This window comes from Melozone crissalis, unplaced genomic scaffold (genome assembly GCF_028551555.1).
Source record: "Melozone crissalis strain CALT ecotype California unplaced genomic scaffold, PUWL_Pcris_2 ptg000018l_1, whole genome shotgun sequence".
NCBI classification, from domain to species: domain Eukaryota; kingdom Metazoa; phylum Chordata; class Aves; order Passeriformes; family Passerellidae; genus Melozone; species Melozone crissalis.
Genome location: NW_026535796.1, coordinates 3,660,035 through 3,682,175, shown reverse-complemented (window position 1 = coordinate 3,682,175; position 22,141 = coordinate 3,660,035). Strand labels below are relative to the sequence as shown.

The window sequence follows — 22,141 nt, the reverse complement described above, 5'->3', positions numbered from 1 at the left end:
TTTGTAAAATTCTGTTCAAGATTTCAATACAAATCTTTGTTTGTTGTTGAAAATTGCTGTGAGAATGTGTAGCCCAGAGGGAAGCTCTGGGGAAATAAGAATGAATCTTACATGTGTGGTCAATTCCTACTGTAATTTAAACTGATCCAATGTGGTCGAATTTCTCCCCTTTTAAAATACAACAGGGAAGAAAAAGGAGCTAGGAAAGTGGTGTTTTAAAAAGCTAAATATGTTTTAAAGATATGCTGCAAAGCATCATTGGCAGAAGCAAGAAAATAATTGTTTTCTACCGCTCTGGTTTCTTAAATATAATGAAATTTTCCCCCTTGCTATTGAAGGGGTTTTTTCCCCTCTTTTTGTACATTTCTGAAGTGACTCAGGATATAGCATCCATTGTGCTGGAGATGCAGGAATTGTGGTATTTCCTGAGATAATCTTGGCTGTTGTTCTGGTGGTTACACAATGCCTGGGGGTAATGGAACTCCCACTGTGCCCCACTGAGAGCTGGGATTTCACATGGGGGTGACATGGGACAAGCTGGAAGGTGTCAGGAGCTGGGAGAGGTTCTGGAAGGTTGCTGTGTGAACAAATAAATGCCATTTTGTTCCCAGGCATAATGAGGGAGGCCAGGCTGGAGGGGTGGCGTGGCCTGGAATGGCCACTCACAATTGGGAAGGGGAAGAGCTGAAAGAGAAGTGATGATGCATCCTTAGGGAGTAATACAGAGCTAAGGTGACTCAGTGGAATATCTTATTATTGAGCTTAGAGCCTGGGCTGCCTTAATCAAAACAAACCCAGGGAAGATTAGTCAGCAGGTGGGTCTTTCTCTCAGGAAACACGAGTTGCTGTGTGCTTATCCAGTGCCCAGGTGTTAAAATCAATTTACAGCATCCTGCCAAGAAAGGGGCAGCAAATGGGCTTTGCTCACTGCTGCAACTCTGCAAGGTCTTGGCACAAAAATCCTTGAAAAGGAGCATCCTGAGGCTTGGACATGAACTTCCAAATATTCCCTGTTTTATGTCTCTCTGGATGAAAGGAGGTATTTCAGAGCAGGGTAAGATGAGCACAGTGTGCATCAGTGTATCCACAGCCCAAATTATCACAGATTTTTTTGCATCCATGATTTAAAATCCCTCATCCTGCCCTGAGACCTTTGCCAGCCGTGGTGTGGGGCTGTGTTGTGCTGCAGTTCCAGCCCCAGCCAGCACGAGGCTGTCCCTGTGTGCCGGTGTTCCTCGGGAACACTTGGTGCCTGCTGACCAGGGGGGTTTGTCACCAGGGAGCAGAGTCTGGAGCTGTCACGGGCTTTTATTTCCACCTGCTGCACACCGACAGTGGAGCAGTGTCTGAAATACTCACTTCCAAAGGCTCCAGCCTCCTTTGTTCCCATGCCCTGCCTGAGGTGTCCTTGTGAGCTGCTCAGAGCAGTAAATTGGGGTGAACTTCCCAAATTTGCTGGCTTTGTGTTCCCCGGACTGGAGTTGTGGGATAGTCCCACCTTCTCCCCTATAAAATCAGGATTTGTCACCCTATAAAATGCTCCATGCAGGAGCAGGGTGAGAGGTGGATTTGTGGGATCGCTCACAGCAGAAGTGATGGGCAAGACCCGAACCTCTGAGCTCACGGGGTGTGGTGTCCATGGCTGAGACTGGTGTTTGCACATCTGTCACAGGAATTCTGTCCTGAAACAATTAAACCAGGATTGTTTAGGTTGGTTTTTTTTTTTTTTTTTAAGATAAGGTTGCAGGAGCTTTTTCTATGTAAATGTAGTAGGAGTTCATTGGGATCACACGTGTGGTCAAACTGCCCCCGGTGTAAGAACAGTGGAACTTTGTTAGGCAAGGAGAGGTTGTGCTGTGAACCTGTCTGGTTGTGAGAGCTTTATTCCCACTGTTCTCCCAGCCATGGGGTAGCTCATCCTGACTGACAGCTGTGACATTCTCCTCTGTTCAGCCTGGACTCAGCTCCAGCTCTGAGTGCAGCCAGATCAACACTGAGCACCTCCTCTGCATGCCACAGAAGAAATCCACAGCTCCCAAATATTTGGAATGCTGAGCAGGGTGTCTTGGGGGGAAAAAAAAGTTCTTTTTTTTCCCTCCATAAAAACACATTCAGGTTTAAAAGCACCGGTGTGCTTCAGGGCTGTACATTGAATTTCCAGCTGGGAAATGTCTCTCCTGAGATGATTTTTTACGCAGCTCTTGGCAATCCCTGCTTTCCATGGGGACACATCCAGGGGTGTGTGGGTTTGCATGCTGATCTCCTGCTGCTCTGGCTGAGCACCCACAGGGAAATGGAGGCAGCAGGAGGCCAGAGCTCTCTTCAGGGCTTGTGGTGCCCCAGGGGGTTGTACCAGCTGTGCCAGCATGGATCCAGCCCGGTAGGGCACAGGGAGTGGGAGCTGCCTCCTTGAATCCCAGGACAAAGGGCCATGCACAGCTCCTCATTGTCGTGTGTGTCTGAATCGACTCTCAGCACAAACAAGAGTTTGTTTGTTTGTGCTGATGGAGCTGCTGCCAGCCTCTCCCTTTTTTTTTCTTTTTTTTTTTTTTTTTTAAATTTGGTGAAGTGCTAAAATGATTTTTGTGGACACATTTTGCTGTTTTGTGCCTTCCTGATTTGCTGCTCAGGAAAATCCATTGGCTGTGTCCAGCCAGGTGAGGAGAGCAGAGCCCCTCTCAGGTGCTGGAGCATTCCTGCCTCAGGCCAGGCTGCTGCTGAGGCATTGCAAGGTAAATTAATGAGGATAAGAGGGAAAGTTTTGTTATCACTGAGAAAAAAATAATGAAATGGAACTGGTGTGGTTATTTATGAAAATTCGTTTGTTTCGATTTGTTTCCAAACTTCCTGTGGTGAACTTGAAGTGAATGTACCTGGATGCCCAGCATATTTCAGCACAGCAGCTCTTGGGCCTAGAGTGGGGTTTAGAGGAAGGAGCAGAGCTGAGCTCCTGGGGTGATTTGCATCCAGGATTTGAATTCCAGCTTTGGAATTGAAAGTTGGAATTTCAGCTTTGGAATTGGAACCCTCCCAAGGCCAGAGCAGTGGTCTGGACCCCTCAGTTCATGGCTGGGCTTGTCACACCACACAGGACTGGAGCTTCCAGATGCAGCCAGGGCCTCAAAATGCAGAATATTCTCATTATTGGAAGTCAGGTGAAAGGGGTTTTGCCCTCCAGATCTTTGGAAATCCCCATGGAACTGTCTATTCACAGATCCATTCAGCACCTAATTCTGGTGTGCTTCCCAGTGTTTAAAGCAAGCAAAATTACTGAGTTACATCTGTTAACTAAACCCCATTTTTATTTTCAGGAAGCACAAACATTTATATTCAGAGGTGAATGTTATAAAATAGTTTCTGTAAATCCTTTAGTCTTCTGTTTTGAAAGGTTTTTTGACATGTTTAAAGCACAAACAATCTCCTGTTGCTTCTGGTTTGTAACAATTTCTCTCTGGCAGCAAAATTGCTGGGTATTTTGTGTGATTTCTGCAGGCTAAGCCATTTTGTTTGCAGTCAGGGGTTGCATCATTTTCTGCAAACATGGGATGAGCTCTTTGCCAGTTGTCCATCCTTTCAGCCAGCTCTTAAGCAGGTGAAATGAGACAGCAAGCAGGATCCAGTGGGAGTTGAAGTGCAGTAAAAAGAGCACTTTGGATTGCTTTATGCCATTTAATCCATTAAAACTAAAGGAACATGCCCAGGGTCGTAGGTCTTTGGTATATTTGGGCTTCTGGTCTGATAATTTATTTTTATTTAAAATCTCTGTTATGTTCCTTAGGCTCAGTGTTATGGTTCCAGCTCTTGAAATAGCAGCAGTGCTGGTGTGGTCTGGAAAGCTCCTGCTTGTCTTTAATTGGTTGAGAAGCTGTTTTGGAGTGGTGACAAGTCTGACAGCTCCTTTTTAAATTCCATGGAAATGTGGTGGAGCAGTGAGAGCTGTCTCACTGCTAAATCCTGTGTGTCTTTGTGAGCCAGTGGGAATAAAAGCTGCTCCCAGACACAGGGAAGTGTTTGACTTGCTGTGATCCTCAGCCTTTTTTTTTTGGCTGTTTTTTTTCTGCATGGTGCCTGGATCCATTTAAGAGGGACACATTGAGCAGTTAAAGAACAAGGGCCAGACATTTCTTTCATCAGAGAACATAATTTGCAGTCTCAGGAGGAGGATGAGGCAATAACCCAGAGTGCTCTGTTTTTCCTTGCAGAGGAATCGTCGCCAGTATTTTGGTTTTCTTGTGTTTTGGGGTGACACAAGCTAAAGATGGACCATTCTCAAGACCTCACCCAGGTAAATTCACCTTGCTGGGCTCCCTCAAATCCTCCTGAGCAGCTGCCTGCTCTGGGAGGGAGGAGGTAAATGTTTGTGTTGCCTGGAGAGCAGGTAAGTTGTAATTTCAGTAATCACAGGTTCCTCAGCACTGCACACTGATCGTGGAGGCTCCTCCATAACCACCCTGCTGGGCTTCCATGGAGCTGCAGATCTGTGTGGATCTTCCTGATGTAGCTAAAAACCTCTCTGAGAGCTGCCAAGTTCTCAAACCTGAACTTCCCCTGTTTATCCTCATTTTTTTTCTCCTCTCTGTGCTGGGACAGCACTTGTGACCTTGTATCCAGTGCAGGAGCACTTCCTGAGCTCCATGTCCATTTTCCACCGGAGATTAGAGGCCCTTGATTATGATTTTAAAGGTTTCTTGTAAGACTGGAAGTCTTGAAAGCACAACGCAAACTTCTTCCAGGTAATGGAATAGCAGGTGAAACATGAAAATATTTAAATGGCTTTGATCTCTTGCCTGTTTTTAGATGTGAATCGTTGAAAGAGGAAGAATTAAGGGAATTCATATGGGCTTAAATAATGTTCCTGAAAGCACTGCGCTCTCCTACAGCCAAATAAAGCTGGGTTTATGCCAGAAATTTAACCCAGCAGCCACCCCACAGCCCCCAGCCAAGCAGGTGTGGTTCCAGAGCAGTGCCCTCAGCACACCTCTGCACACCTGGGGCTTTATTAAATTTGCCTTTCTTATTAAATGGCAGGTTTTAGTCTTTCCTTCTGTTCCAGTTAATTGTGGCTCCTGCTGTAAAATCAGTGCTCCTTTTGAGGACCCAGTGACACTTGGGTGCACCCAGGTTTTGAGGGTTTGTCTGGGCTGGTTCTGTTCCCTGGAACAAAGCAGGGAAGTTTGGCTTTCAGTCTTGCCCCCAATGTCGCATTTCCCCATAACATTCTGGCTTTGTTCTGAGCTTTCTGCTTTCAAATGTCCTCTCCAGAGCTGCAGGGTTGTTTTGGGGATTTTTGTGATGATGTGATGCTTCCCAAATTCCTGGTTCCAGAGCATGGAGCTGTGTTAGGAGCTCCTCTGTCACTCCAGTCCCCTGGGATCATCTTCTCTGCTGTCCCTGCCTTCCCTGCTGTGTGTCATTAACCTACTTTTCAGTAAGGCCATTAAGGAAACTGATCCCAGCCACTACCTTAGTGGCTCCTGTCCAGACTGGTGGCTTTATTTCTTTATTTGGTTGCCTTCTCAGCATTCCCAGCTTTAGCCAGGGGCTCATCCAGCTTTGCCATTTCCCTGCTGATTCCACACAGGCCCCTGTTTCCTCCAGTTTAATAATTTGCTGCATGGACAGACACCAGTGGCCTCCCTGTAATTCAGAATTGTAGGATTGTCATGGAAATAAGTAGCTATGACTGTTCAGACAAGGCTTTACCAACTTGCCCTGCTTTTATCCCATTTTCCACTGGTTCTATCCAAACCTTCACTGCTTTATCCCCAGGGGAGCAGTGCAGTGCAAGGGACAGATCTTAAACTCTGCTTGAGGATCCATTTATTCATTGGTGGGTGAACAGCCAAATTTGGGGAGCATTTCCTGGTAGAACTAATCCTGGATAGAGCCAGCATCAGTAGCCTCTCTCCTTAGGATTTGCAGATAAGAGATGTCCTTCCTTCTCCCTGCCAGCTCCTCTCCTGGAGCTGCTGCTGTGGGAGCCCAGGGATGCTTTATTGCCTGTCAAGATAACACATCCATGCTGTCATTCCAAAGAAATTTTCCATGACAGTTATTAATGCCCTGAGAAGCAGCTTTTAATATTCCCAGCCTTCACCAGGAGTTATTTTGACTTAACACAGGCTGTGTGACAGGATGAGCTGGTCAGGGAGTCAATTGTGAGGGTCTGGAGTAACCTGTGGGATTGAGGGCTGGGACAGTGGGAATGTGCAGGCAAGGGCAGCACTGGAAGGAGCAGCTCCAGGACAAGTGTTTTCCTTGGGCAAACAACCCAGATTTTTGTGTTTTTTACTCATTTAGCCCCTCAGGTAGAGTGGGCCAGGCTCTGAGCAGAAATAGGGAAAGGCTGGTTGGATTCAGCTTGCTGGAATGTTCATGCCTTGTTCCCAAATCCCTGCAAGGCAGCAGTTTAATGTTTGATCCCAGGAATCCCTGGGTTATCAGGTGTGTCAATGATTAGTGGGGACCTCCTCACTCAGGAGGAAAGCCCTGATTGGAGGGAGGCAAAATGGGAAGTGAATTAAAGGAAAACGAGCATTGGAGATGTGCCAAAAATAACCTTACAGCTAACGCTGAGCCTGACCCAGCAGGAGAGAGAGCAGTGTTTGTACAGCCTTGGAAACATTTGGGGTGCAGGTGCTGGGTGTGTTCAGAACCTCTGGGGGACCTCTGTGAGCTGGGGAGAAACCTCAGCACTAAATCAGCGCCAGATCTCCATTTTAAATTATCTTTTTATTTTCTGAGGCTGCTCAGCAGCTGCCACAGCTCAGTGTACAGAGGGGAATGAAAGCTCAGACAAGGATTTAGATTTCTCTGCTTTCTGTGCTACATCACTTTTAGGACCAATCTGTCACTTTGCTGACTGTGAGCAGTGTAAAATCTCTGGTGTGAGGTTTATGGGTTAGAAAAAAGGGCATTTTTTTGATATCTGGCAGTGACATTTAAAGGTGGGAGAAGTGTGGTGGTGAAAGGTTAATTCTCCCTGCTGGTGCCAGTTTGGGAAGAGGCTCCTCTCTTCCAAATAATCCTGTGACAATGGAGGATTTTTTTTTTTTGCTGTTTGGTTTTTCCTAAGATGCATTTTGGAAAGACAAGTGGGTGAAAGCTGTCACAGAGCTCTGAACTGCTGTTCTGCAGGCCACACCTGCATTTTTTATTTTCCCTTTTTTCTTTTTTATTTCCCAGAAATGTAAAATAAGTGATTCTGATGAAATTGATTTAGCAGGATTGCTGCAAAAATGTTTCACCTTCCACATTGTGGCCTCTTTTAATGATGGTGTCAGAGGCTGCTTTTAAAAATGTGTGGAGTTGGTATTTTTTGTTTCATTTTTTATTATTGTTTCTCTGTTGTTTTGATTTGTGGTGGTTTTCTTTTTTATTTTTTTAAATAATTTATTTCCTACTTGAGGCTGAGCTGGATGAAGACATGTTTTGGGAGAAAACATCTCCTGAGGATCTCCATGGGGAGTTGATTTGGGGTTCTGTGCTGATAACTCTGTTTGTAAGGCTCTGTTTGTATCATTCTTGTGTAATTTATGCCTGGCCCTGCTTTGAACATCAAAGTGCCTACATTGCCTTGGAATTAACAGAGAGGGTCTTGTTTTCCTGGCAAATCCTGCTGGGATTCCTCTGCATCTCCCCCATGGACCTGAGGAAGGAGAACTCCATTCCAGGAAACACACAAAGGCAGCTCTCATCCTGAGAGTGCTGTGTGGCATTTCTGGAATTTCAGTGTCCACCCAGAGTGTTGTGAGTTTTGCTGAATTCCCTTGTGTGGAATTTTTGGATCTGGGTAGGGAGAACTGCTGGAGCTGGGTCTGTGCCCACCCTGGCTCAGGGCAGGAGACAGAAATACTGAGGGAGTTCAGAGCCCAGAGGTGTCTGGATGGATCAGGGGCATGGATGAGCCCATCCAGGATGGGCTGTGACCCAGGGCTGAGCCTGGCAGGGGAGCTGGGAGTGTGCAGCCACTGGAATTTGAGCACCCTTTGGTTCAGGTGTGTGCACATCTGTAATCCCACATCTGGGGAGGGCTCCCAGCAGCAGCTGAGCTCTGCATGGCATCTCTGATGGACAGGCCTTGCTGAACCTTTGGTCTGCTTGGTGTTGGTGTCATTGCAAGTAAAAGTGGAGTTATCTTTGGGGTTTTGAAATGCTTTCTGCCCCTGGGGACACGACCCTGTCCCCAGGCCAAAGCTGGGCTGCGGAACACGACTCCAGCCTGCCCTGGGTGTGTCTGTGCAGCCCAGGCCACCTCAGAGCAGGGAGAAAGCTCAGGAAGGATCAGGTTCTCCTCTAGGGACTGCTGGAAAGCACTGCAGGTGGCACATTCCTTTCCTTCCCCTTCCTGACTGCTGAGTTTGTTGGGTTGGAGTGTGCTGGACCTGGATCCCTTCTCCCACATCCAGGTCAGTGCCTGAGCAGTTCCAGCAAACTTACACAGCAGCCTGTGTGGGATTTCAAGCTCCTTTCTGGTTGTATCCCTGAGGGAGAGAGGGTGGGGAGCACTGTGCTTGGGAGCTGGGAGTTGTAATTCCATGGTGGGAGCCTCCCTTGAGGTGGAATTGGTTTCCTGAGAAGCTGTGGCTGCCCCATCCCTGGAAGTGTTCCGGGCCAGGCTGGGTGTGGAGCAGCCTGGGCCAGTGGGAGGTGTCCCAGAGGGGCTTTCAGTCCCTCCCAACACACAGCATTCCAGGATTCTGTGATACTGAAATTAGTGAATAATTTAATTTATGGCTTGCCCCAAAGCTGCTGCTGACATCCCCTGTGTCTCTCTGCAGCTTACTGGAGGTTTTGGCTGTGTGTCAGCGTGGTCTATGAGCTCTTCCTCATCTTCATCCTCTTCCAGGTAAGTGACTGACACCTCCAGCTCCTAAATGCCACTTCCATGTGGGGATCAACTCCTTTGTGATGTTTTCTTTTCCTGCTGACTACAGGAGATGCTGGTTTTGGTGAGATGGAATCATTAGGCTGTTTAATGAGACTGTGAGGCTGAGGGAAATGATAATATAAAAATATTTCACCTGCTCTGACCTCCAGTCACCCTCAGCCCAGGGTAGACACTGTTGAAGTGGTTTTAGATGAGCTGGTGAGGGAATTCATGTTGAGCAGCTGGTGTTTCACAGTCCAGCCTCTGCCCTGCTGGGCCATGTGTGACTCAGGGGAATTCACCTGGTTTCACCTTTGGAAATATCTTTTACCTGGAGTGACAGGTTCTTTGTAGGTGTGGGGGTTTTGCAATAATCCAAAACTTCACACCCAGCTTTGTGTGGTGGCAGGAGCTGAGGAGGAGGCTTTTCATAGAAAGATGTGCCCTTGGTGCTTCCAAATGAAACATTTTACCATATCTTGTCCTTTAGTAAACTGAGAACTTCCCCCTGACTTGTACAATTCTCAGAGGCTAAAATGAAACATTTTGAGACAATATACTCATCAGGCCAGCTCTAAAAATAATTTTTGTGTGAGAGACGGGTGGGGAACGCTTTTTTTTAAAAAAAGTTTTGCTTCTAGAGGCCATGTGAGCTTGAGAAAATGGGACTGATCACCCTGGTTTCTTTCCAGCCATCCTTGAGCATGATATTCCTGAGGAGCTGCAGTCAGACTGAGTGATTTTTATTGGTGCAGTTCTGAATTCCACCAGAAAAGCCTGGAATGGCTTTTCTTCCCTGTGGCAGCGTGTGGTGTCAGCAGAGATTTAGTGGTTAAGGAACTCCCTGCTGTTGCTCAGCTCTCCACTAAAAATACATCATTGCCTTGCCCAGGTTTAAATAAGGTTAAATTCTGCTGAGTCTGCAGGTGGCTGAACTTCCTGACAGCAAATCCAAGCTTGCTCGTGGCTGAAACTTGTCCCAGAGTTCAGCAGTTTATTCTGTAATTGTATTATTACTCAATTAATTCTGGCTTTGTCCAGCTTTGCTGCCTGTCACAGATGTTGCAGGGTCGAGCCTTGACCACAACACTGAGTGATTCCATTGGGAAATAAATGCTCAGCAAAAGTGTGGCTGATTTAGTGACAGATGAGTTCACATTTTGGTCATTTTGATGATTTCTCTTCGCTGTTTGCATGGGACCTTACTGGAAATGGGTGTTGGGAAGGATGAGCTGGGGAGAGATGGGGAGCACAGAGGAGTGGCTTGGGGTAAAGCATTAAAGATCGCTGATTTTTCATCTTTAAGGTCATTCTCTAGCCTTTTATTCCCTTAATATTTAGGATTAAAGGCTCCAAGTCAGGTTGGACTTCATTTCAGCAATTGTTCCTCAAGGAATTTGAGAAGGGGGTAATTCTTAATTCTTAAAGGTGTGTGAGTGCCTCAGGGTTCCTGGTTTGTGTTCCCGCAGACGGTGCAGGACGGGCGGCAGTTCATGAAGTACATCGACCCACACCTGGGGGTTCCTCTGCCTGAGAGGGACTACGGGGGCAACTGCCTCATCTATGACCCTGGCAATGCAACTGACCCCTTCCACAACATCTGGGTAAGGAGCAGGCTCACTCAGGAGGCTGCTTTTGGGTGAAAACCCACTTAACTGAACTCTTCAGAGTGCACTTGTGGGTCTGGCTGAGTGCTGAATCAGAGCACAGCCTGTGAGTGACTCTCCAGCCTCTTCATTTCTCTTCTCTTGACCTTTCCTGTCCATCACCTGGGGGTGTGTCTCTCTGGATCCCAATTACCTGATTGCCCAGGGTTCAACAGCTCTTCTTTCTCAGCTTCTTGGTGTCAGATTTTCCCCTCAGAGTGTGGATTTCTTGGTGTGCTTGAGGAGTCTCCTCAGTCAAATTTGGTGTCAAATTGTCCCCTCAGAGTTTGGATTTCTTGGTGTGTTTGAGGAGCCTTCTCCTCAGTCAAGTTTGGTGTCAAATTGTCCCCTCAGAGTTTGGATTTCTTAATGTGTTTGAGGAGTCTTCTCCTCAGTCAAGTTTGGTGTCAAATTGTCCCCTCAGAGTTTGGATTTCTTGGTGTGCTTGAGGAGCCTTCTCCTCAGTCACCCTGGGGCACAAAGCCCTAAAGCTGCACCACCAAATCCCAGAATGGTTTGGGTTGGAAAGATGGTGTAACTCCTCCCCTGCCATGGGCAAGGACACTTTGCACTAGTTCAGGGCTTTTCTGAGTCCTAAAAGCCATCAAGTTTCTCACTAGCAGAAATTCCAGGGCAAAGGAATGATGTTAATTACAGCTCCGTGATTGCATGAAGTGAGGAGCACCCTTGGGTGTAAATCCCACCCTGTAAATCCTCAGTACATCAAAAACTGGAATACCTGGGATCTGATAAAAGCAGAGGGAAAGGCACTGTGTCCAGGGCCTGGCAGGGCTGGTAAGATTTAAGGAGCTCTGCTGAATTCCTTCCTGATGAAGGAGTGCAAGTATTTATGTGTGGGAAAAACAGACGTTTATTGCTGCATTTTTCTTGGGAAAAAAAAATAAAAAGGCTGTGACCTTCACTCTCTTTTTGGTTTTCAGGACAAGCTGGATGGATTTGTTCCTGCTCACTTTTTTGGGTGGTACCTGAAGGTAAGGAATGACTCATTTCAACTTAGAAACTCTGCTCCTTTGTTCCCAAAGCCTCACTGCTGCTGCTTTTGTGGTGCCAGGCCTTGGTCACTTATACCAGGCTGTTTGTAATACATGAAAATACATATCAATATGTCAAAAGCCTTTTTTCCTGTCTCCTCCCAGGTTAGGGCACCTCATTTATTTCCAGAGCTTTGTTACATCAACAGGCTCCTTCCTTCTCCATAGGGATTCATCCTAGGGTCAGATCAATAAAAAACTTAATTCCTGTAGCAGCAGAAATGTTGGAATGACCTTTGGAAGTGGAGTGTGGGGCTGGCAGTGACAGTGATGTTCCCAAAGGAAGATGTTGTTGCTGCTGCTGCTTTCCCAGTGGCATCAGATCAGGATTTTAAACCATTAAATGGGCACTGGTTTAATTCTTGTTACTTTTGAGTTGGTATCAAGCAACTGCAGAAGGAATTCCAGCTGTGCCTGTCTCTGGCAGAACATTCAGCAATGTTTTGCTGATTACTTTGGTCTAAATATTACCTTTTTTAACCCAAGCAGGCTGCCTGACTCAGGAGATTTTGCCCCCTGCAGACCTTGTTTGGGTTTGCTGTTGTAATAACAAACTGACAGAGCTTGGCTGTTCTGAAACAAGCTGGAACTGTTGGTTTGTGTTTTCATTTAACAGTGCAGATGTGTTCTGTGAGTGGCTCACCTCAAAACCAGAGGTGAATTTGCTGGGCATGGGGAAAACCTGGACTTCAGCTTGTTCTGTTAATGAACTGAATTCTCAATTTGGAAAACTTGGATCCTTTATTTTCCAAGAGAATTGCATTAGAAGCTGGGCTGCTCAGCTGGAAGGAGATTGGTTGGTGGATTTCCTGAGGGCCATAGCATATTTTTCTCTTAAATATGTTAAATAATAACCTATTTCTCTATTAAAAGCTGGAAGTTGAGAGTGTTGTCTCAATAAACAGAGATGGGCCTGTGTTTGGATTCTTTCCCCCAAATCCCAAAGCACCAGGGTGGCAATATTGAGAATGAATGGGCCTCATTCATCAGAAATTATTGTGGCTTTGGAGTCGTTTAGAGCCCATAAAAGGCTCTGAAAAGCCTTTTCTGAGCACTGTAAGAACGATGCTGCCTGTGGTGGTTGAGCACCCAGTCATTCCATGCATTTAACTCATTTCCCTCCTGCTGAATCCCATTTTACCAGAGTTTATCATAATCTGTATTCCTCTGCTGGTTTTGGCTGGGGTGGAGGTGATTTTCTTCAGTGGCCTTTCTTGTCTCTTGTGCAGGTAATGGTGATAAATTGAGAGGCCTGTGAGCATTTGGACCATCATATCACAAAAATAACATTGTCCTGAGTTTCCTGATCCTTTTCTGGATACTGGAGACAGGATCTACAACTGTAGATGTGTTTTAGGAGCTGTTTAAAAGGCTTTTTTCTCCCTTCAGACTCTGATGATTCGGGACTGGTGGATGTGCATGATCATCAGTGTCATGTTTGAGTTCCTGGAGTACAGCCTGGAGCACCAGCTCCCAAACTTCAGTGAATGCTGGTGGGATCATGTATGTACTGCAGGGATCGGGGTTTGTTTGGGAATTCAGATTTTACAGGGAGGGCTGGGAAGTGGTGAGAGCTGGGTTGTATCCCGCGTGTGACTGCTCCCTGTTCAGTTTGTGACCTGCTTGTCACTGTTTCTGTCATTTTGTGTCTTACAGACACTTGCACGTGGTTAAATATTTGTTTGGGTTTGTTTCACACCACAGGGAGGATCTAAAGCTGTACCTGAACATTTTCAAATATTTGCTGATAAAGCAAATAAAAGCAATAAAGTCTGAAAATCAGAGAAAGGCAAAACTTGGTGTGAGTTTAAAGGGACTGTGATGGTGTTCACAGGAGTCTTAGGATGAGGGAAGAGACGATTCTGATTCTATGTTTCAGAAGGTTTGATTTATTATTTTAGGATATATATTATACTAAAACTATACTAAAAAAATAGAAGAAAACATTTAATCAGAAGGCTGGGCTAAGAATAGAAGAAGAATGATAACAAAGGCTTGTGACTGACTGAGACAGTCCAGACAGCTGGGCTATGATTGGCCATTAATTAGAAACACCAACATGAGACAAATCACAAGTGCACCTGTTGCATTCCACAGCAGCAGATAACCATTGTTTACATTTTGTTCCTGAGGCCTCTCAGCTTCTCAGGAGTAAAAATCCTAAGGAAAGGATTTTTCAGGAAAAAATCATGGCTACAGGACACCCTTTTAAAGTTGTGTTTTATTTTCGTGTGAGGTGCAAATTGGTGCCAGAGCAATCAGAATTCCCTGCAGTCAGGGCACACAGCTCTGGGTCTGTGTTTGGATGGATTTTGGGAAAGACCCAAGCTTGGAGTCATTTGCTCCATGGCTGTGTTTTCAAAAGTCAGGGCATTATTAGATACATCAAGCCAAGCTATTTAACCTTCAGAAAACCTGTGGAATTAACACTCTGTCCCACTCCTTGGAATGCAGGGCTGTGCTGTAGTGATTCCCTTTGCCAAGCTCTAGTGTTCCTTCCCCAGCATCATTCCTGTGTTTCTCCTTCCAGTGGATAATGGATGTGATCTTATGTAACGGGTTAGGAATTTACTGTGGGATGAAGACCCTGTCCTGGCTTTCCTTGAAAACCTACAAGTGGCAAGGGCTCTGGAACATTCCAACCTACAAGTAAGTTGGGGAGGAGGGAACTCCACAGGCACAGCACAAAGGACCCTGTTCAAGAGCTTGGTTGTTCTGTTTGGGTTAATATGGATTAAAGAATTCCCAGGTGGCTCCAGGATCCAGTGACTTATTGCTGCAGGGAGGTTTGTTGGAGAGTTTTATTCCCCTTGTGAATGGGATTGTTGGAAATCCACCTGTGTGTCCCAAACATTGCCTGATGGCTGGGACTGAGGGCATCCTGTGGGAATGAGCTTATTTGATGAAATGGTTTAAGGAGGTGCAGGAATCCAAGCTGGCATCATGCTCCCATTCACAGCAAGGATCTGTTTGGTCTTTTTGCATTCCCTAGTAACCAGAACTTCACAGGAACTGGGACACTGGGAATTAAAATTTAATAAATCCCTTGTAGTTGTGTACCAGTAATGACCCATGGTGCTCTGTAGTGTCTTTGCTGAGCAGAGCAGAACTGCTTACAACAGTGGGTGTAGTATATTAAAGCTTAAATTGATAATTAAAATAACAAGCTCAGAGCTAATCTCATTAAGTTGTGATTTTAATGGAGTAAACGGAGGCATTTTGCATATCTGAACTGGTGTCTCAAATGGCAACACTGGCAGATGCCTCTTGCCTGCTTTCCCTTCAGGCTGCAGTGGTTATTTTGCTTTTTTCCAGGGGCAAGATGAAGAGGATTGTGTTCCAGTTCACCCCCTACAGCTGGGTGAAGTTTGAGTGGAAGCCGGCCTCCAGCCTGCGCAGGTGGCTCGCTGTCTGCGGCATCATCTTCGTGGTGAGGACACCTCTCTGGCCCTCCTGTCCCCTCTTCCAGGTCCTGCACTCAGGCTGCAGCTCTGGGTGTGTTCCTGAAGCTGAGGCCAGCAGGGATCCCTTCCCAATCCCGCAGAACAGGGGGCTGTGTCCGTGTCTCTGGGACAGGTGACAGATTCACTGCAGAAAGGGCCGTCCTTGCTTGCTGCCCACTGTTCTGGCACTGGGAGCAATATGAACTGGGATCTTTGTGTTCTCAGCAAGATGCTGCTCCCCAAAGCACTGGCTGTGGGTGAAAGTAGCTCCAATCCCTCAGTTTTATGCAGCTGCAGGTCACATTACAGCTGGAAGGGGCTGTATCCAAGGCCTCTGGCTCCTCTGAGCTCACTCCTGAAGTACAGATCTGCCTAAATCATTCAGTTCTCCTAGAATTTTATTTTTTTTAAACATTTCACTGCACACACAGCACCTGAGTGGGTGGAATTGTTTTATGCTGGGAATGCAGCATCTGAAATTCATACCAGTGCCTGTGAAGCTGAACTTGTCACCCACATGACTGACAGGCATTTAAACTGCCCAGTTTACCCTTCCTTTTCCCCATTTCTGCCCCTTTGCCAGCCAGGGGACTTTGTGCCATCCATGGGATGTCACTTGACTGTGCTCTGGGCAACTCAAACTTATCTCAGCCCAGCAACTGTGAAATTTAACTAAATCCATCCCCGTGACACTGGTGGTGATCCAGGGGCACTGAGCATGAACCAGGTTCAGTGGCACAGGACAGAACTCTGTGTTTTGCCAGAACAAACTCCCAGCACCTGATTCCTGCTGCAGGACACATTGGCCAAGCCTATGTGGCACACCAGGCCTGCTCTGTGGGAGGACTGAAAGAGTATAATATAAATAAAATAGATGTTTCCCCAAAGGTTGCTGGTTGCACCCTGAAGAAATGGGGTTTTAGGTGCTGCTGTAACAGAGATCCCAGTGAATTCATACTGAACTGTGGGATTATGTTTCTTTTAGCACATCTCAGCTTCAGCTGACAGGTTCCAAGCAGCTTCAGGTTCTGGCTCACTCCTTGGGTTTCAGCAAGGCTTAATGCCCTTTGTTATCACTTCTTTTGAAGTGACAATCTGGTGTCTCTCTACTCCCTTAAGCACATTGCCAGGGCAGCTGCTGCAGAGAACATTTTGCTCTTAATTTATAATCAACTTTCCCAAGTTGGCTTTGAGGGTGAGTTTATATAACTGAGAAAAAACAACCCAACCCAGCCCCCCAGGATGTGCAGCTCTGCCTCTTGTTATGGTGGGGCTCCCTCAGCTGGATTTTGAAGGGCAGGGAAAGGAAAAGCTGTGCTGGGATTTGCCCTCAGTGTTTGTGCAGGTACTTTGGCCTCTTGGTTTGAAGTTCAAAACCTTGCTTGAAATTTGAGGGTACTGCTTGTTCAGCTTTTTGTTGTGAATTTTAGTGCCTCTTCCAAAGTAGAGGAAATGTTTAAAAGCCCAGTTGGTTTTGGGTTGGTGCTGATGGTTCACTCAGAGATGCTGCGAAATGCACAGGGGGAGCTGTTCAGGGAGAGAGGGGCGTTCCAGGCTCCATCCAGTGGTATTTTCCAAATGTAATTCCAATGTTCCCCCCCCCTCCCAGTTTTTATTGGCAGAGCTGAACACGTTTTACCTGAAGTTTGTGCTGTGGATGCCCCCTGAACACTACCTGGTGCTGCTACGCCTGGTGTTTTTTGTCAACGTGGGAGGAGTGGCCATGAGGGAGATCTACGACTTCATGGACGACCCGTAAGCCCCTCCTCTCTGTACTTGCCATGTCGAGCTCCACGTGCTTTGTTTTCAACTTGCTCCAGCTTGCTGGCATCCATCTCGGGCACCAGTTCAGTTCAGCTTGTCAGGGACAGCAAGGCCTAATCCCAAAGCATCCGCTCCGTGTTCCTTTGTTCCGGAGGTACCGCTCTCACTGCCCCTGGTCAGAGAGCAGCTGTTGTTAAGGGCGTTGTGTGTGCACTGTGGTAACCTCAGTGTCTGGTATATGATCTCTCTGTGGAGAAGGGAGTGTGGAAATGAGCTGGAGTGCCCCTGGCTCATGGGCAGAGCGCTGCGCTCTGATTCCAGACCAGAGCCAGGAACTGCAGTCCTTGGATGTGCCCTCTGGGGACATCTGGGCCCAGACTAAAAAAATTATTCTTAAAGGCACTTCTTTCCTTGAGCTTTCTTCCCCCTGGCCCTCTGGAGCTCTCCTGGCATCCTCTTGCAGGTCAGAGGCCCTGGGTAGCAGGGTGTGCTGCAGGTGAGGCACCACACACAGCAGTGCATGTACTCGAGACCGTTCCCACCTCAGCATCATATTTGTCCTCGCTGCTTTTGTTTCTGCAGACCATGTGAGAGCTGAGAAAGCTTTGTTCTCAAAATCACCTTTTCTTTTAATGTCACAACCTGCCTGAGCCCACATCCTCAGCCTAAGGCACCGCCTGGCTTCCAGGGGTGTTCATTGTCTGTCGCTGACCAACGCAACAAAGTGTCTGTGTTCAGAATTTAGGGTTCCAACATGGTCTGAAGATCAGTTTCCCTTGCAAGGCTTTGACTCCTAGAACTGGGAAGAAGGGCCAGCCCACATTGCTTAGTCGGAATTCAGGACATTCCTCAGGGGCAGGATGCCCTGCCCTTGGTGCTGGACCTACTGGTTTGGGACGTGCCTCCAACTCACAGGTAAGAAGAGTCTCTGCCTCACTGCTGAGCTCCTCTCCTTAGCACCATTCATCTTCTTGTGTTGGGGTTGGAAAAGCTCCTTTGCCCTCTGTCCAGCCATGTGGCATAACACAGGAGTTTGGGAGAGCCATCCCTGGCCAGTGCCTCATCCCTGGCTCTGATTGTTGTTCTTTCCACAAGCCAGAGCAGCTCATCCCAAGCTGTGCATCCCTGTCACTGCCACCACCTCCTGCTGGGAGAGGTGACTGTCCCCACATCCTGGGGTTCCTGGCTCTGCTTGATGCCCCCCAGAGCATCAAGCTGACATTAGGCTGCTCCTGCAGAAGGGCAGAGCTGAGCTCTTACCTGGCACCTTCTCTGCAGAGGGTTTTGTAATCCCTTCCTGCATTCCAGGCCATCCTGGCAGAGAGGATCTGCCCCCATTTACCAGCTTCACTTGCACATCATTTCAAGCCAAGGATCCTTCAGGATTCTTCCCATGGTGTTGTAGGGGAAGAGGAGGGGAAGAATGATTTGTTCCATGGTTGTATTTACAAAAGTCAGTGCATTATTCCTGCTGGGAAGAGCAGGCTGTACCAGAGGCTCCTGGCTTACATCACATGGGAAACCTTGCTGACCTTTTCCTTTTGGAAACTCTTAATGCTCAAAGATTGGAATATTCTATTGTCCTTCCTTGACAAAAACGTGGCTCACTGCCTTGTCTGGTGGTGCTGGGATGAACTGAGGAGGTCTCTTCAGCCAGCCCTGCAATGCTGGGTCTAGAAAGCAGTGAAATTCCAACGTGAAGAATTCTTCTTCCCATTCAGCATTCTGAGTATCTGCGGGCAGTTGTGGGGCTTTGCTTGCAGGACCTTGGGCTGAGCATGGTGACAGTGTAGTGCCTGGAATTGTGACAGCCCCAGGAGAGGGGTGAAGCTTTCTCCAGCCCTCACACGCCACTCACTGCCTCAGAGTTCCCGAGGACTGGATGTGTGAAATGTTCCTGGCCAGGAGTGTCTTGATGCATTTGTAGCATTTGACCTAGTCACACATTCCTGATGGAGTCTTCCTCTCACCTCCAAGGAGTCTGCATCAAGGCCACGAGTTTTTATCTCCTTCTTCACAAGAAAAATCTTTCACATCTTTCCTGAATATTAGGGCAGGAAACCAGCTCTCTTCCTCAGCAGCCTTAGGGGCTGCCCAGCTCTTGTGTTGGGGTTATCTTTGATTCTGTTGTCAGGGAAAGGATGGCACAGGAGGAAGCAGCCCAGCAGAGCACAAAGCTGCCCTCATCATCCCAGCCACTGGAATTCCCTGTGAGAGATCTGCTGCTTCTCTTTTCATCTCTCTGCCTGTGGGTTAGGGCTGGTCTCTGCCCATTTAATCTGTCACCACCTGGAGCAGTTTCTGCAGCCCTTTCATCTGAGCTCATCCAGGCAGGATACCTTTTAAGAAGGAATGCACTCATCCCCTCTGCATCAGCACTCACATACATTTGATTTATTCCATATTTTTCCCAGTGTATTTGGATGGTTTAGTATAGCTTGAATTCCACTTTGTGTTAAATATGGCTTTGGGCCTTGTGTGTGGTCCTGTTTGGAACCATACCCTGAACATCAGCTGGTCTCAGGCTGGTCAGAGAATTGTTTCATGTGGATTTATTTACCTGGGAATGGGGACACTTCCTGCATTGTGTGGTGGTGAAATTTAACTTTTCTTGCTTTTAGAGCCTCTGAGAGGAAACTGAAGTAACACCAACATGAAAGTGTCATCCTGCAGAGCCTTAGTGCCTGTGTGATCTGAACTAGACATGTAGGACTGTGCCAAGCTGAATGAAATCCCTGCCCCAGCTGTCTTTTTGTGCAGATTTCTCCACATCCCCAGTTGTACAGCAATGAGATGTTCTTGTCTGTGTTTCCCCTGCAGGAAGTTCCACAAGAAGCTGGGCCAGCAGGCCTGGCTGGTTGCTGCTATTACTGCCACGGAGTTCCTGATCGTGGTCAAGTACGACCCCTACACGCTCACCCTCTCCCTGCCCTTCTACATCACCCAGTGCTGGATCCTGGGGATTATCCTGGTGCTCACCTGGACAGCCTGGCGCTTCTTCATCCGGTGAGTGGGGCTGCAGCTGGGGCTGGACAGGGGTTTGGGAGGATTTGTTCAACCCCCATCCTCAAATGTGCCCCCTGGGAGTGCCTGGGGAGAGGGCACAGCTCTCCTGGGTGGGTGCAGGTTCTGAAATAAACAGGGAGCTCCCTGGGCCTGATCCTGGCAGCTTCCTGTCTGGATCATAGAAAGCAGCTGCACAGGGCCTAAGGAATTAGCAGCCTTCCGGTTTTGGACTGGAGAGAGGCTCTGCATAGCAGGGGCTGGAGGGATGAGACAAGGGGGGATGGCTCTGCACATATCAGGGACTGGAGGGACAGGACAAAGGGAGAATGGCTCTGCACATATCAGGGGCTGGAGGGACAGGACAAAGGGAGATGGCTCTGCACTGACAGAGAGCAGGGTTAGGTGTGGTGTGGGGAAAAATGAGGGTGCTGAGGTCCTGCACAGGCTGCCCAGAGAAGCTGTGGCTGCCCCTGGATCCCTGGAAGTGTCCAAGGCCGGGTTGGATGGAGCAGCCTGGAATAGTGGAAGGTTGCCCATGGCAGGGGGTGGAAGGGGATGGGCTTTAGGATCCCTTTCAACCCAAATCATTCCACAGCTGTTTGAAGTGCAATGCTGTGTGGAGGGGGCAGCAGTGGCTGCTCCTGCAGGATTGGCTGTTGTGCTCTGGAAGAGGTGGGAAGAGCCAGGACACCAGCCAGAAACACAAAGTGCCAGTGAATCAGTGCCATCAGCAGTGGTAGCAATGCCCAGCCAGAGGCTCCAGTGAGTTGTTATCCCCAGCAGCTCGGTGCAGAGAGGCTCCCTGGTGCTCTCCTGCAGGCTGGAGCCGTGTGCCGTGTGTGTTGCAGGGACATCACCCTGCGCTACAAGGAGATCCGGCGGCAGAAGCAGGAGCACAGGCAGGAGCACAGGCACGACAAGGACAAATGCCTGAGCAATGGGGATGGACACTCAGCCCTGCTGGAGGAGCCCGATGGGAGCAAGCTGCGGGAGAGGAAGCTCTGAGCACGGACACGGGGCTGACAGGAACTCGTGGTGCCCTGGTGCACAGCCCCAACCTTACCCTACCTAACTCCTCATTGTCCTTGTTAGCGTTCCAGTGTGTGGGAGTCCTCACGGGGAGGATGGCCCTGGCACAGCCCCCTCTCTCCTGGTGTCACCAGGGCAGGGCCAGAGGAGGTGTGTGTGTGGGGGAGGTCGGTGCTGAGCCTGCACACGGGGCAGGGCCTCCCCCCGGTGCTGTGTGCCTGCCTGGGATCCAGCTGTGGAGATGGGGCTGGGAGCACGGCACACAGGGACCTGCTGCTCCATTCCCAGGGAACCCAGAGCTCCGTGGGGCCTTTGGGCATTAGCAACACTTGTTTTGGAGTGTACAGAGACCAGGCACGGGAAGTGAATTCTGTTCTTCCTGCTGGAACTCCCTGGAGCTGCGGAGGAGGATGGGGTGGCCGCGGGTACACGGGGACGTGTGGCCAAGCTGCGTTCCTTGCACAGGATGTGCCACGCTGCACTGCTGCTCCAGCCCCTCCACGGGGCATCCCTCTGACTTCCAGCACCCTGGAGCAGCCTGCAGCACGTGGGTGGTGTGTCCCAGCTCTGGGGAGACTGACAACTTCTCCTTAGCTCTTATTTTTAATTTCTCTTTTAGTCTCGGTCATCTCTTAAATGTAAGGGAAGGTGAAGTGAGAAAGGCCAACCTGCCTTTGCTCTGCGGAGTAAAACGTGTCACAAGCAGAAACCGGGAGTGTCCCATCAGTCTGGAGTTCTTTTCTTTGTCCTTGCTGCAGGGGGTTTGCTCTGGGGTCTGACAGGAGCACATCAGGCTCTGCCACCCTTTGTCGCTGCCCTGTTCCTTCCAGGATAGCTCCAGAGTGGGGGGTTTCTGGGAAAGATCCCTGCAGCGTCACACCCCCATCCCTGTCCCCCTGCCACCAGCAGGCCCAGACGTGTCCCTGGCACGGCACAGCCAGGGAGCATCCTGAGCCAGGCAGTGTTTGTGCTGGTGACTCAGCAGCCTGGGAGGGAATTGGAAGCCTGGGCTGCTTTGTTTCCCCAGGTCATGATTCCAAAATGTGAGAGCTGCACTGAGCCACACGGATTCGTCCCCTCTGCTCCGAGCCCTCGCGTCGCTGTCCCGGGCATTGACGTCACCCTGACACTGCCTAATCCAATCTGGCTGCTTTTCAGGGAAGTGTTTGTCCAGGAGAACATGGCACAAACACCACAGTACAGTTCCAAGAGTGCAGCCCCAAACTTCCTGCAGAGCTGCTGCCCAGCACACGTCTGGGTTTTTAATCTGGTTTTGTCCTGTATGGGAATGACGCCAACATCTGCATTTCTCCCAGCTTTAGTGTCTCAAAT

At 48.4% G+C, this 22,141-nt stretch overlaps 1 protein-coding gene across 1 annotated transcript in view; it reads left to right on the top strand.

The window, feature by feature from the left end:
• The window catches only part of PTDSS2 (phosphatidylserine synthase 2), a 29,672-nt gene extending 8,804 nt beyond the window's left edge, over positions 1–20,868 (top strand). Inside the window, exons 3-12 of the mRNA XM_054275129.1 lie at positions 4,203–4,285; positions 8,781–8,848; positions 10,339–10,473; positions 11,457–11,507; positions 12,957–13,070; positions 14,098–14,216; positions 14,883–14,997; positions 16,620–16,765; positions 19,595–19,780; positions 20,629–20,868. Of these exons, the coding sequence (XP_054131104.1) occupies positions 4,203–4,285; positions 8,781–8,848; positions 10,339–10,473; positions 11,457–11,507; positions 12,957–13,070; positions 14,098–14,216; positions 14,883–14,997; positions 16,620–16,765; positions 19,595–19,780; positions 20,629–20,785 (1,174 nt within the window). The 3' untranslated portion in view covers positions 20,786–20,868. The remainder of the gene's footprint in view (positions 1–4,202; positions 4,286–8,780; positions 8,849–10,338; positions 10,474–11,456; positions 11,508–12,956; positions 13,071–14,097; positions 14,217–14,882; positions 14,998–16,619; positions 16,766–19,594; positions 19,781–20,628) is intronic.
• The last annotated feature ends 1,273 nt before the right edge of the window (positions 20,869–22,141 follow it).